This window comes from Chiloscyllium punctatum, chromosome 10 (assembly GCF_047496795.1).
Source record: "Chiloscyllium punctatum isolate Juve2018m chromosome 10, sChiPun1.3, whole genome shotgun sequence".
NCBI lineage: Eukaryota > Metazoa > Chordata > Chondrichthyes > Orectolobiformes > Hemiscylliidae > Chiloscyllium > Chiloscyllium punctatum.
The window spans coordinates 8,229,845-8,244,353 of NC_092748.1; the positions used below are offsets into that span (position 1 = coordinate 8,229,845).

Consider the following 14,509-nt stretch of genomic DNA (forward strand, 5'->3'; position numbering starts at 1 on the left):
CTCGACACTATCACCATCAAACAAGCCCCAGTGAGGTACTGCACAGGGTTACATAAAGAGTAAATCTCCCTCTACTGTTTTGAACTAAAAGGGGAAGGAAAGTAAAGCTTCCTCGATGTTGTCCCCATCAAATACTCCCAGGACAGGGATAGCATGAGGTTAGATGCAGAATAAGCATCCTCTCTACTCTTTTAATCATAAGGTCTCTCTACACTGTCCTAAAACTCTTCCAGGAGTGGTACAGCACAGGGTGAGATACGGAGCAAGGTCCCCCTACTTTTTTAAACTGAAAGTAAAACTTCCTCTACACTGTTACCATTATACTCTCCCAGGACAGATACAACATGGGGATAGGTAGGGAATAAAGTGGCCTGTGCTCTTTTAAATGGAAAGCAAATGTCCCTTAACACTATCAACGCTCCCAGGACAGGGACAGCACGGGGTTAAATACAGCATAAAGCTCTCTGTACACTGTCGCCATCAAACACTCCCAGAGCAGGGACAGCACGGGGTTAAATACAACATAAAACTCTCTGTACACTGAGTGGTTCGTTTGTGGAATGAACTTTCTGAGGAAGGGGTGGATGCAGGCACAATTCCAACATGTAAAAGATATTTGGATAAGTACATGAATAGGAAAGGTTTAGAAGGATATGGGTCAAATGCAGGCAAGTGTGATGAGCTTAGTTTAGGATTATGGTCAGCATAGACGAGGTGGGTTGAAGGGCCTGTTTATGTACTGTATGACTCTATGACTCCCAGGACAGGTACAGCACAAAGTTAGGTACAGTGTGAAAAACACCCTTATTCTATTACATATTTATGACAACATGATTGATATTGTCATGTTGTCTTTGTGTTAAAGTTGATAGATAGGGAGTGATCTAGCTGCTGTAGCTAATGGAACAAACTAGATTTCCTCAGACTTCATGAAGTAACTATTGAAATTTCTTTTTTTAAAATGTGGGAAGATGAACGTCAAGTTTCTGAAACTTCTGATCATGATGGACTCTGGAAGTATTGCTCCAAATTACGTTGGTACTCTCAGAGCAGGATAGAAAACTTTCATCTGAGGAACATTTACTCTCACTTTTGTCGGGCGAAGAGAAGTGCTCTTGTGGCGCAGTGATAGTGTCCCTGCCTCTGTTCAAGGCCCACCTGCTCAAGAGGTGTATCATAACATCTCACTGATCAGGCTGATTAGAAAATATAAAAAGATCAGGCTTGGAGAAAAGGCAGCTGAAGGTCTTTTTCTGGGATTGCTTTTTGCTGCTTTGTATGTTACTTATACATTTAATGGTAAAGTTCTGGGGAGTGTTTCCAAATAAAGAGATATTGAATTGTTCGTAGTTCCTTGAAAATGGAGTCACAAGCAGACAGGGTAGTAAGGAAGCTTTTTGGTATGCATGCCTTTGTTGGTCAGTGCATTGAGGAAGAGAATTGGGAGTTCATGTTGTGGCTGTACAGGACATTAGTTTGGCCACTTTTGGAATACTGGATTCAATTCAGGTCTCCCTGTTAAAGGAAAGATATTGTCAAACTTGAAAGGGTTTAGAAAAGATTTACAAGGTTGTTGCCAGGGCTGGAGGGATTGAGCTATTGGGAAAGGCTGAATAGACTTGGGCTATTTTCGCTGGGTCTTCAGGGGCTGAGGGATGACCTTTATAGAGGTTTATGAAATCATGAGGGGCATGGATAGGGTATACTGTCAAGGTCTTTTCTCCAGGGTCAGGAAGTCCAAAACTAGTGGGCATAGGTTTGAGCTGAGAGGGAACAGATTTAAAAGGGATCTCAGGGGCAACATTTTCACACAGAGAGAGTGGTGCATGTATGGAATGTACTGGCAAAGGAAGTGGTGGACACTAGTACAATTACAACATTTAGGAGGCACCTGGATGGGTAAATGAATAGGAAGGGTTAAGAGGGATATGGGTCAAATGCTGGCAAATGGAACTAGCTTAATTTAAGATATCTGGTTGGCATGGATGATTTGGACTGAAAGGTTTGCATCTGTGTTGTCCACCTCTATGACTAAGTGCATTCTTCAGCCCCTGGGCTGGATACGCTGAGGATCAGTTTATAGTGCACCACTTACCGCGTGCAGCACGTCTCCTGCCCCGCATTACCTCCCCCTCAAGAAATGGGTCACTGACTGGGCTTCGATGGGAACCAGCAGAGGTCAGATTTCCATCTTCATCCAGCACAACGTCCTGCAGGTCGCTGGGGTCTTCTGAGGGTTGCCGTTTGACCCTTCCCCTTCTGTGCGAATTGACCTTCATCCCACCTCCAGGTGATCTGCTCTCAGATTTTCCTAATTCAATTACATGTTAGTGAGATTAAGACACAAATCTGACTTTTTTCTGTTTGTGATTTCATTTTCTTGAATCAGCTCCGTTCTGCTCCAGCCAGTGAAGAACAGATATAAAATGGATTTAAGCAATGAAAGTTTTTAAACTTTCGGTCACAGGATATGGGTGTCGCTGGCTAGACTGGCATTTGTTGTTATCCTTAAATGACTTTGAAAAAAATGGTGTTGAACCAACCATAGTGTCTCTGCTGTAAGTACACCCACGGTGCTGTTTTAAAGGATTTCCAGGATTTTCACTTAACGTCAATGAATGAACAGTGATATATTTCCAGGTCAGGATGGTGTGTGGCTTATGGAGGAACTTGCAGGAGGCAGTGTTCCCCTCCATTTGTTTGCCCTCGTCTTTCTAGGTGATAGAGGTCACAGGTTTGGAAGATGGTGTCTAAGAAATCTTGGTGAATTACTGCATCACGTAGATGGTACACACTGGTGCTGCTGAGCATCAGCGGTGGAGGGAGTGAATGTTGATTTTGATGGACAGATGCCAATCGAACAAGCTGCTTTCTCCTGGATGGTATCAAGCTTTGTGAGTGTTGTTGGAGCTGCACCCATTCAGCTAGGTGGGGAGCATTCCATCACACTCCTGACTTGTGCCATGTAGTTGGTGGACGGGTTGTGGGGAGTCAGGTGACTTACCACAGTATTCCTAGCCTCTGATCTGCTCTTGTAGTCACAGCATTTATGTGGCTCATCCAACTAATCATTGCTTGGGCTTGTATAGTGTGAATGTTTACTGCCTCTTACCATCCCAAAACTTAATGTTTATTCACATGGACACGGACTGTCTCCATATCTGAGCTGTCTTGAATGGTGCTGAACACTGTGCAATTGGTTGCACTCGAGGCCTTTGTGTGCTGCCAGATTGGTGCTGGGTACACCGTTGTATGTCATTTATACAAACAATTTGGATGAAAATATAGGAGGCATGGTAGCAAATTTGTAGATGACACTAACATTGGTGGTATAGTGAAGAAGGTTATCTAAGATTACAATGAGATCTTGATCAGCTGGGCCAAGGAGTGGAAGATGCAGTTCAATTTAAATAAAAGAGAGGTATTGCAATTTGGTAAGACAAACCACAGCGGTACTTACACAGTCAATAGAAGAGTCCTGGGGATGTGTTGTTGAACCGAGAGACCTAAGGGTGCAGGTACAGAGTTCCTTGAAAGTGGTGTCATAGGTAGACAGGGTGGTGAAGGCTTTTGGCACACCTGGCTTTCATTGGTCAGAGCATTGAGTATAGGAGTTGGGATGACATGTTGAGGCTATACAAGACATTGGTAAGGCCACATTTGAAGTACAGTGTACAATCTGGTCACCCTGCAATAGGAAGGATATTATTGAACTGGAAAGGGTGCAGAAAATATTTACAAGGATGTATGAAATTGGAGGGTTTGAGTTATAAAGAGAGGGTGGATAGACTGGAACCTTTTTCCTTGGAGCATCGGAGGCTGAAGGGTAATCTTACAGAGATTTATAAAATCACGAGAGGCATAAATAAGGTGAATAGCCAAAGTCTTTGCCCTAGGGTAGGAGAGTCCAAAATTAGAGGGTATAGTTTTAAGGTGAATTGTTTTCATGCAGAAGTTGTTGTGTATATGGAATGAGCTGCCAGAGGAGGTGGTAGAGGCTCGTACGATTGCAACAGTTAAAAGACATTTAAACAGGCACATGAATAGAGTGATATGGGCCAAACATAGACTAATGGGACTAGTTCAGTTCAGGAAACCTGGTTGACATGGACGAACAATCCCCATTTCTGGTCTTATGACGGAGGGAAGGTCATTGATGAAGCAGCTAAATAGTTGGGCCAAGCATATTGCCCTGAGGAACTCCTGCAGAGATGTCCTGGGACTGAAATGACTCACCTTCAATAACTAGCCTTGATGTCATGGGCAGTCCCTCTGGAGTTTAGCTACTTTGTCCATGTTTGAACCAAGGCAGTAATGAAGTGAGGAGCTAAGTGGCTCTAGCAAACCCCAAACTGGGTGCTGGTGAGTAGCTGAGCAAGTGCTGACTGATGACTGAGCACTGACTGATGGGGCACCAAATGCCAGCATGGTCTGGAACATGTAGACTGCCCTATGTCCCTCAACCCCACTTCCAACTCAGTGTAGCCTTTAGGATATACCACGCAGACTGGAGCTGACCAGGTAAATAAAAGGACAAAGCTGGGCTCTCTCATTTCTGCTGCTAAAATAAAACAGACATTGCTGTGTTCCAATGATATTGTTATGAGGTGCTCAGGGTTAAGACTGCTCAAACACCACCTGAACCCTGTGGGTTAGATGGGGAAGTGTAAGAGAAGGGCCCTGCTGGTGACCTTCTGCCCACTGTGCAGCAACTGTAAGTCACATGGCACAAGATCCTCGGCTGCAGTGCCACTCATCGGGCCAGAGATGTGACTCACCTGGGAAGAGGAGTCATGGGCATCAAGACAAGCTCTCTCACCCACAGGTCTGGTACTGATTTCAATTCCCTCACTAACTGGAAACCAGAGCAGTACCACAAAAGCAAAATTCAGGTTACCTACTGTGGCGAGCAAAGTCAAACATTGGCACTGTCTGTCATTTCCTTCCTTGCCCAGTCAGGGCCCTGGCACACACTTCAGTCCTTAAAACAACACTTACACATTAACTGTCTCACTTTGTGCTGTTTAAAGCCGACCAAATTTCCTGCAGTTTTGCCACAAAAGGCTCCAGTACTAAGTTCTGGAACCACCATCTCCAAGTTGTGACTTTGAGAGATCTTCCATCCTCCTCCTTTCCCTGAATTCAGCTCTTGCCCTTTCATAGGGACTCACTCAACTAGTCCACTTTGTGCTCGTTTACTGACAGACAACATGGTCTTTTAATGCACACTTGGAGCAGACCAAATCTACACCACTGATCCTAATGCAGAAGCAAGTAGCCCATGGACTGTTGTCTGTATGATAACAGGGAAAGTCACAGGGCTCCTGAGGTACCCTGACTCTAGGTGACTGGCTGGGGAAACCCGATGAGACACAGTCAGAAGTAAGTGCAGGTCATTGTGGAGAAACATCTGAAAGGATATGGGTTTAGGAAGTGTTTCTGAAGTTAGTGAAGGATGTTCCGAACTCTTCGGGAGCCCAAACTCTTCACCTCCATCCCAGAAGGAAAACTGGCGAACGGCGCTCACTCTCTTTGAAAGAATATTCCAATTTGTCTCTCTCCCCTTTACATCCCTTGCAGATATTTTCCTTTCCAAGTACTTGGTCAATTCTCTTTTAAAGGTTTAGGAACATAGGTCTTGCCTCTTTTGAAATGGAGAAGTGGTATGACCAATACGTAATGGTTATTTCCTGCAGTTTCCTTCAGGGATATGTCTTGGCTCCTGCAATTGGTTGAACCTCAATGTAACCTATTTTGAGCACAACAATTGTAGGAAACCTGCTGTGACCTAATCACAGTCACACAAAATACCATGCTGTGGTCTCTTGACAGCGTTTAAATGGCTGCCTGGTGGTTTCGGACCCAAGTTCCCTATGACCTGCTCCTTACCTGATGAATCCCCATCAGGGTCAGTCCGTCTCCGGCCCCCTTGCCTGAAAGCCTAAAAAGAAATTGACAGAAACTGAGTGCGTATAAAGGTTACACAGTCTGTTGGTGAGAATACACACAGCACAACCTCAGAGCAGTGTATAAGATTGCTCAGAGATGTCACATTTATAATTTTAATTAAAGCTCTATTTATAATTAAAGCTGTATTGAACCAGGGACTTCAGCATTAGGCCCATCAAGAAGAGAATCAACATTAATATTCATTAAGAGACTGCTGCTGACAACACTGAACCATTCAGGGGTCACCTAAACACCATGCTGGAGCCAAATTTTCCCATCAAAGCCATGAAAATGCAATCAGTAACTCAGATGTCAAAGAGACAACCGACCAAATTAGTGTCCTTCCATGGCAATCCAAACTTCTCTCAATCCCAATCCTCTAGCCCATCTCCTCAGAGGAGGTTCACAAGAATGGTCCCAGGAATGAAAAGCTTAACATGTGAGGAACGTTGGAGGACCCTGGGTTTATACTTGATGGACTTTAAAAGAATGAGGGGGAATCTAATTGAAACATACAGAATATGGAATGGCCTGGACAGAGTGGATGTTGGGAAGGTGTTTTCATTGGTCGGAGAGACTAGGACCCGCGGGCACGGCCTTAGAATAAAGGGAAGACCTTTTGGAACGGAGATAAGGAGAAACGTCTTCAGCCAGAGAGTGGTGAATCTATGGAATTCACTGCCACAGTAGGCTGTAGAGGCCAGGTCATTGAGTGTATGACTGAGATAGCTAGGCTCTTGAGTATCAAGGGGATCAAGGTTATGGTGAGAAAGTGGGAGAATGTGGTTGAGAAACTTATCAGCCATGATTGAATTGTGGAACAGACTCGATGGGCTGAATGGCCTGATTTCAGCTCCAATGTCTTATGGTCTTATGTTACTCCAGTCCCATGCTCTGTGGTTGACCCACAATGCCCTCACAGCAACCTGGATGGCTTCTTGCCATCGTTGCCCACATTCCAAGAATAAATCCTTTCCTGAAAATGGAAGCTTGTCATTGAAGCCTCTTCATCTTGTAATTATCAGGACAAACACTGGAAGTGTCAAATTTCATGCAATCATAACATTCTTTTTCCCCTCACCATTTAAATTGATTAGAAAGTGATGGAGGATGATGTACTGAATCCCACAGAAGCAGCATTGACACTGACCTTCCTGGCACGCCCTCGCTGTGACCTCTTGTATGATCCTGGGGAGTGACCAGACTCTCTGTCACTCCTGAAAACAATGTCGTCACCTACACCAGAAAGGAATTAGAAGAAAGGGGATGTCACTCCATATAGAATCAAAGTGACTAACAGAAGGCCTTTCAGCCCATTGTAGTCATCTTGCTCTTTGAAAGAGCATTCCGATTTGTCCTTCTCCCCTCTTTGTACCTTATAGCCCTACAGATGTTTTGTTTCTAAGTACAATTCTCCTACAAAGGTTTGTATCAAATCTGCTTGTATTCCACATAAAACTCTTGTGTAGTTTATTTATCTCAGAGTGGTCCAGAGATTACATTAGTTTCTAAGTATGCAATAAGTTCTATAGTATCTCAGCATTCACAGAATGTCTATGTCTATACTAAGGCTCAGTTTCTAGTCATGTTGGTGCTGGTTTATGTTACTTTACTTTTTAACTTTGCTCTCAGTCAACACCCATACCTCATCAATCAAGCGCAGTGAGCATAGACTTGCAAATCAAACATGGAAGCATTCAACTATTTAACACTATACTAACAACGTCCTTTCCTCTGCTACTCTAGTCAAAACTGTCTAAAACAAACTATTTTTGTTCTATCACTGGACTTCCACTGTCCAGTGCTTAGCCTATTTGTCAATCAGGCTGTCAGTCAGGTGGTGTTCCTGTGTATAGTTCCCAGTCCAGGAAATAAAAGGAGTTGGCATCCCCAAGGTTACAGGATCTGAGATGAATTTGTGTGCATTCTGCATGCACAGATTTCGATTACTGATGACTTTGTATCAGGTCTCAGATTACAGAATGAACGCCTCTCACATTCCTCAAGGGCAACTAGGGGTGGGCAATAAATAATTACCTAGCCAGCAATCCCCACAGCCCAAGAATGAATTAAAAATCAGGTGGGAAGGACTGTATACAGGTAATGGAAATCTGGGGCAAGGCATCCAGGATCTGGGAAACACTCTGAAGAGAATAGAGGGAATCAGTAGGTGGTGATATCACAGAGAGGACGTGGAGTGTTTTTTGAGGAATATTTTGCTGCCCTGCTGCTAGCAACTGGAAGGAAAAGAAGCAAATGATGTAATATTTAACCTGACATTGAATGTGCACACTTAAAGAAAAATGCAGAACTGGGAGCAACTATGTGTTCTTTTTCTTATAAAGTTTCTGATCTGTGAGAGAGTTTCAGATTCAGAAGGGGCTGAGGTTATGTCAGAGGCTCCTGCATTGTGAACAACTCCTGACAAGACTAAAGTTAGTCTTCCTTATCTGGAAGATTGCAAACTCAGCTAACTTGAGCAGAAGGTTGGGAGAATGCCTACCTGCAGATTTGGAAGGAATGGGGAATTACAGGAAGGGCCGTTAACTCAGTGTAAAAGACAGTGGTTTTTAAAGTTCCTCACTGCACTTGTGAAGGAGAGGACCTAATCGATTGTTGGGAGGAGACCAAGGTGATTATAGCAAAGAAAAATGGAACGAACTGTGGATGCTGGAAGTGAGAAACGAAAACAGAAATTGCTGGAAAAACTCAGCAGGTCTGGCAGCATCTGTGAAGAGAGAGAAAGAAAGCAAGGTAAAGAAGGAGCGAGAGAAAGAGAAAGGGAGCAAGAAAGAGAGGGAAGTAAGGAAGAGAGGGAGGGAGGGAGGGAGGGAAGGAAGGTAGAGAGGGAGGGAGGGAGGGAAGGAAGGTAGAGAGGGAGGAAGTTGATGTTTTGGATCGAGTGATCCTTCTTCAAAATGCTTCAGACACTTGTTCATTATCTGATTTGTTACTTGAAACATATTTGAGTATTGCAATGCTGCGACATTTGATTGGCAGGAGTCACAGTCAGGAAATTACAATTTAAATCTAAGTTCTCATGTTCAAATCAAGAAACTTTTCAGGAGGCATTAACTTATTCTCTTATAATTGATGGATCAAAATAAATGGCAAGCCTGGATACTATAACACTTACACAAAAAGATCCAAGTAGGGTGTGATGTTCTCAATATCTGACTCCGAGTTTTACATGTGTTCTCATAAATCTTGGGTTCAAACCACATAGATAAATATTAAATCAATCTCAGCGATCACTAGAGGGTGATCAGGATTCAGGAGATTGTGGGTTCAAGTCCCACTGCACTGAATCGAGCACGTACTCCAGGTTCGCATCTGGGTCAGACCTGGGAAAGGGCTGCACAGTCTGAGGTGCTGTCTATAGGATGAGACAGTAAAGCAAATCCCTACCTACCCCCTCAGGTGGACACGAGAGTTCTCTTAGTATTTTTCCCATTAACAGCAGGGGAGTTGTCCCAGTAGCTTGGCCAATATTTGTTCCTCAACCAGGAGCACTAGGAGCCGACTCTACTTTGCAGGTACTAACCTGTCTCTATGTGAACATCTCCGAGGTGTTTGGTATCTCTGTGTACAGCCCCATTCACTTCCTCGCCTTCTGGTTCCTGGTTAGTTATTAGTCCGACTTTCCTGCCACTCGCATCACACTCAAGTGGACGGTGCCCTGGAAAATAAAGGAATCCAATTACCATCGAGACCTTGATCAGAGAATCTTGCTTCCTGTAGCTTCCCAGATATAAAGACTCCTCTTTGCCTGATGTATCCAGTTGTCATTCAATCTTAAAAAGCAGGACTGGGAAATGCAGGATTGGATCTTATTCTAGCCTTGGTTCAGAGTTGAAGCTGAAGTCCAGTGGGGAGATGAGAATGACCGTCCTTTGACATCAAGGCAGCATTTGACTGATAATAGCTTTGAGGAGCTGGAGTAAAATTCAAATCAATGGGAATCGGGGGGAAATTCTCACGCAGCCGCAGTAATGCCCAGCACAAAGGGCGATGGTTGTGGTAGTCAGAGGTCAGTCGTTTCAGTCCCAGCACATTCCCTCACAACATTGACTCCAGTGGTTCAAGAAGGCACCTCACCTACCCCTTTTCCCAAGGACAGTTAGGGATCAGCAACAAACACTGGTCAAGCCATTGACCCTATGTCCCATGAAAGAATTTACAAAAATATAAAAACAGAAAACACTGGAGAACTCTCAGCAGGTCTGTAGGTGGGAGGAAGCGTGGGGTTAATGTTTCAGGGTGATGGCCTTTCAGCACAATTCCCATTCCCCACCCCCTACCCAACTTGTTGAGTTTGTTTCTAGGCTCGGGAATATTTCTGCTTTGTGTTTTAGAGGTTTGGGTGTGAAGTGAGCCAAAGGACTGGACAGGAGCAAGACGGTGTGGCTGTTTTCAGGGAGAGAGGAATCTGGGGCTTTAGATCGTCAGTGAGAATATGAGGATGATTCAACCCTCTGGAATTCACTTGATTTCCTAGGTGATAGCCCAGGGATCGACTGTGAGAGGAGATTAAACACACACATGGATGTATCTCACACACACGCATTCACCAAGACCCTGGTTGTACTGTAGAAATACACTGGGTGTAGCACACACACACACACACACACACACACACGCACACAGACACACACGCACACACACACACACATACACACACGCACAGACACATACACGCACAGACACACACACACACACACACGCACACACAGACACACACACGCACACAGACACACACACACATACACACACGCACAGACACATACACGCACAGACACACACACATACACACACACACTCAGACACACACACACAAACACAAACACACACACATACACACACACACACAAACACACACACACACACACAGACAGACACACACACACAGACAGACACACACACAAACACAGACACAAACACAGACACACACACACAGACAGACAGACACACACACATACACACACACACACACATACACACACACAGACACACACACAGACACACACACACACAGACCCACACACATACACACACAGACACACACACAGACACACACACACAAACACACATACACACACAGACACACAGACATACACACACAGACACACACACACATACACACACAGACACACACACAAACACACACACAGACACACACAGACACACACACACATACACACACTCACACACACACAGACACACACACACACAGACACACACACACACACACACAAACACACACACACACAAACACACACACACACACAGACACACAGATATACCATATAAACAGGCACATAGGATGTATCACACAGACAGACATACATGCACATTACTTTTACACTACAGACAAATATACACCCACGTACAGTTGCACATGTATATACATAGATGGAGTGTACCTCAAAAATTTACATTAACACATTGGTTGCACCATGCAGGCACATTGTATAGACTAAATACACCAGATGTGCCATACAAACAGACAGACACATGCACACAGACAAAATGTACCGTACAGACACATAGACACACAATATATCATAGAAAGAGAGAGAGAGAGAGAGAGAGAGAAAGAGACACACACACACACAAGTACACAAAATGTGCTTATGAGAGACACACACCCCTCGTTTGTACAATACAGACACACCCTTGTTGTATTATACACAGACACTACAGATAAGATAGGGAACAGTCTCGTTTGTGATCACAAGACTCAGGCTGTGAGAAGACCATCTGATGACCCAAAGTCTAATAAAAGATCAGCCACTGGCTTCAAATGTTGTCCTTCCCCTTGGAGACAGTCCTGTTTAGAAGGAGCAGAAACCAGCTTGTGTTTCTAGAAGCCCAGTCCAGGAGAATTGCTCACCTTGCTGTTGAAAGAAGCTGATCATCAAGTTATTGCTTGGGCATTGGTAAGGTCCCAGCCAGGAAAGGTGCACAAACTCACCATCTGGAGCCATAAGGAGGCTGCCCACTGAAATGTTCTTATGAACTTCTACAGAAAAAGAGAAGAATCAGAAATCTGACTGTCACATTGAATAACCCAAAGTACCCTGACTTAGGGCGCTGCCACGTCTAGGATAAGAGGCACAGCAAGAGTCCAACCACATTGCAATCACACCCATCACAGTCATTCTGAACAACCGAACAAGTCTGAGTGTGATTAGAAACAGCTCTCAATCCAATACATAGATTCATTTCCCTCCATTACTGTATCCAAATTTGTTGGCCACACTAAGTTAGGTGAAAGCATAAACAGTGAGCATGACAGCATGAAACTTACATGATAGATGAGCTAAGTGAGCAGCCCAATTCCAGGTGGAGTGCAATGCAAGCCAAATGTGAGTTTATCTACTTAAGACCACTGAAATGGTGAGAAGCTGGAAACTGGGGTGAAACAAATGGATCTGCGCTAGGCTCACTGGTTAGCACTGCTGCCTCGCAGTGCAAGGGACCTGGGTTTGATTCTACCCTCGGGCAGCTGTCTGTGTGCAGTTTGCAAGTTCTCCCTGTGTCAGTGTGGGTCTCCTCCCACAAAGATGTGCAGGTTAGGGTGGATTGGCCTTGCTAAATTGTCCATAGTGCCCAGGGATGTGCAGACTATGTGGATTAGCCATGGGGAATGCAGAGCCTGGGATGCGCTTTGGAGGGTTGGTGTGAACTCGATGGCCCTGATTCCACAATGTAGAGATTCTATCCGAGAATGCAAATCACTGAAAAAATGTGAGCAGGTTGAAAATATAATTAGAAAGTTGAACAGAAAATTGGCCTTGATGTTCAAATAGGTGGAGACTACATTCAGTGAGATAAAGACTTTGGTCAGCTCCTATTTTGATACTGATGGGTTGCTGTACCTCGGAATGCTGAGATTAGATTAGATTAGATTACTTTTTTTTTAGATTAGATTACTTACAGTGTGGAAACAGGCCCTTCGGCCCAACAAGTCCACACCGCCCCGCCGAAGCGTAACCCACCCATACCCCTACATCTACATTTACCCCTTACCTAACACTATGGGCAATTTAGCATGGCCAATTCACCTAACCTGCACATCTTTGGACTGTGGGAGGAAACCGGAGCACACGGAGGAAACCCACGCAGACACGGGGAGAATGGGCAAACTCCACACAGTCAGTCGCCTGAGGCGGGATAGATGGATAGATGGAAATGATTTCCTTTGGAGGGGGGTAACCAATATATATGGCAGATTCTTAAAATTAGACTGGAATCATTCAAGTATGATGTCAGGAAGCATTTTTTCACACAAACTGTAATGGACACCTGGAACCTCCTTCCCCAGAAGAATTACTAAGAAAGTCGAGGGGCTGATTCAATGTTACTGAATGGAATGCAATTGTTTTATGTTGGCCAAAGTTATTAAATGAATTGGAAATAAGGAAGGTTGATGGAGTTAATCAACAGATCAGTCATGAGCTAACTGAATGATTGAATATATTTGAGGGGCTGATTGGTCTCCTCTGTTCCCATGTTAATTGTGCCCCCCCTGCTAATGCTCCCCCTTTCTGCTCCCCTGGAATTCCGTGCCTACCCTTTAGTTCCTTCGGTACAGAGCCACGAACAGGACCCAATGATGAAGTCTTGGTTCTCCTGGCCTTGTGCCTGAGGCCTGGCTTACTCCTCCGCTTTCCCACGGGGCCTCTCGTCTCATGAGTTGGAGGCAGTAGTTGTAACGTTTGTCCAGGTTTCTGACTCTGATCGTCACCCCCTGTGTGAGTACACTAGTCTTTAGAATACAGTCAAGAATCAGACAGCGAAGGACCCGTGGGCGAGCTGAAAATGCCAGGGGCGATTTGAAGTCCCTCGATGTGGCTTACATGGTATGTGTTAAAGTTTAATGTGGTCTTTTGAGCCAGTGAGAAGGGAACTCAGCAGACAGGAAACAACCAAGCCTCTCCACAAATGAGAAGTTCAACTATAACTATATCTTCAGGGTCCACCTGCGATTTGAACTCTGCGCCAGCCGGTTCAGATAATCTCATGTTGATTAAAGGTATCTCACTGAGCTCCGCACCAGAGCAGAGAGAGTCTCCTCACAGAGCTCTGCACTGGGGCGGAGAGTGTCCCCTCACTGAGCTCTGCACTGGGGCGGAGAGAGTCTCCTCACAGAGCTCTGCACTGGGGCAGAGAGAGGCCACTCACTGAGCTCTGCACTGGGGCAGAGAGAGGCCACTCACTGAGCTCTGCACTGGGGCGGAGAGAGTCTCCTCACAGAGCTCTGCACTGGGGCGGAGAGAGTCCCCTCACAGAGCTCCAAACTGGGGCGGAGAGAGGCCACTCACTGAGCTCTGCACTGGGGCAGAGAGAGTCTCCTCACAGAGCTCTGCACTGGGGCGGAGAGTGTCCCCTCACTGAGCTCTGCACTGGGGCAGAGAGAGTCCCCTCACTGAGCTCTGCACTGGGGCAGAGAGAGGCCACTCACTGAGCTCTGCACTGGGGCAGAGAGAGTCCCCTCACTGAGCTCTGCACTGGGGCAGAGAGAGGCCACTCACTGAGCTCTGCACTGGGGCGGAGA

At 45.1% G+C, this 14,509-nt stretch overlaps 1 protein-coding gene across 3 annotated transcripts in view; it reads right to left on the bottom strand.

Moving 5' to 3' along the window:
- The window catches only part of LOC140481866 (uncharacterized), a 61,355-nt gene that overhangs the window by 17,897 nt on the left and 28,949 nt on the right, over window positions 1-14,509 (bottom strand). For all 3 annotated transcript variants that reach the window (XM_072578447.1, XM_072578448.1, XM_072578446.1), the window contains 6 exons: window positions 13,526-13,702; window positions 11,843-11,971; window positions 9,494-9,628; window positions 7,100-7,185; window positions 5,890-5,941; window positions 2,096-2,311 (listed from right to left, as the gene is read on the bottom strand). In XM_072578447.1, coding sequence (XP_072434548.1) covers window positions 2,096-2,311; window positions 5,890-5,941; window positions 7,100-7,185; window positions 9,494-9,628; window positions 11,843-11,971; window positions 13,526-13,702 — 795 coding nt within the window. The remainder of the gene's footprint in view (window positions 1-2,095; window positions 2,312-5,889; window positions 5,942-7,099; window positions 7,186-9,493; window positions 9,629-11,842; window positions 11,972-13,525; window positions 13,703-14,509) is intronic.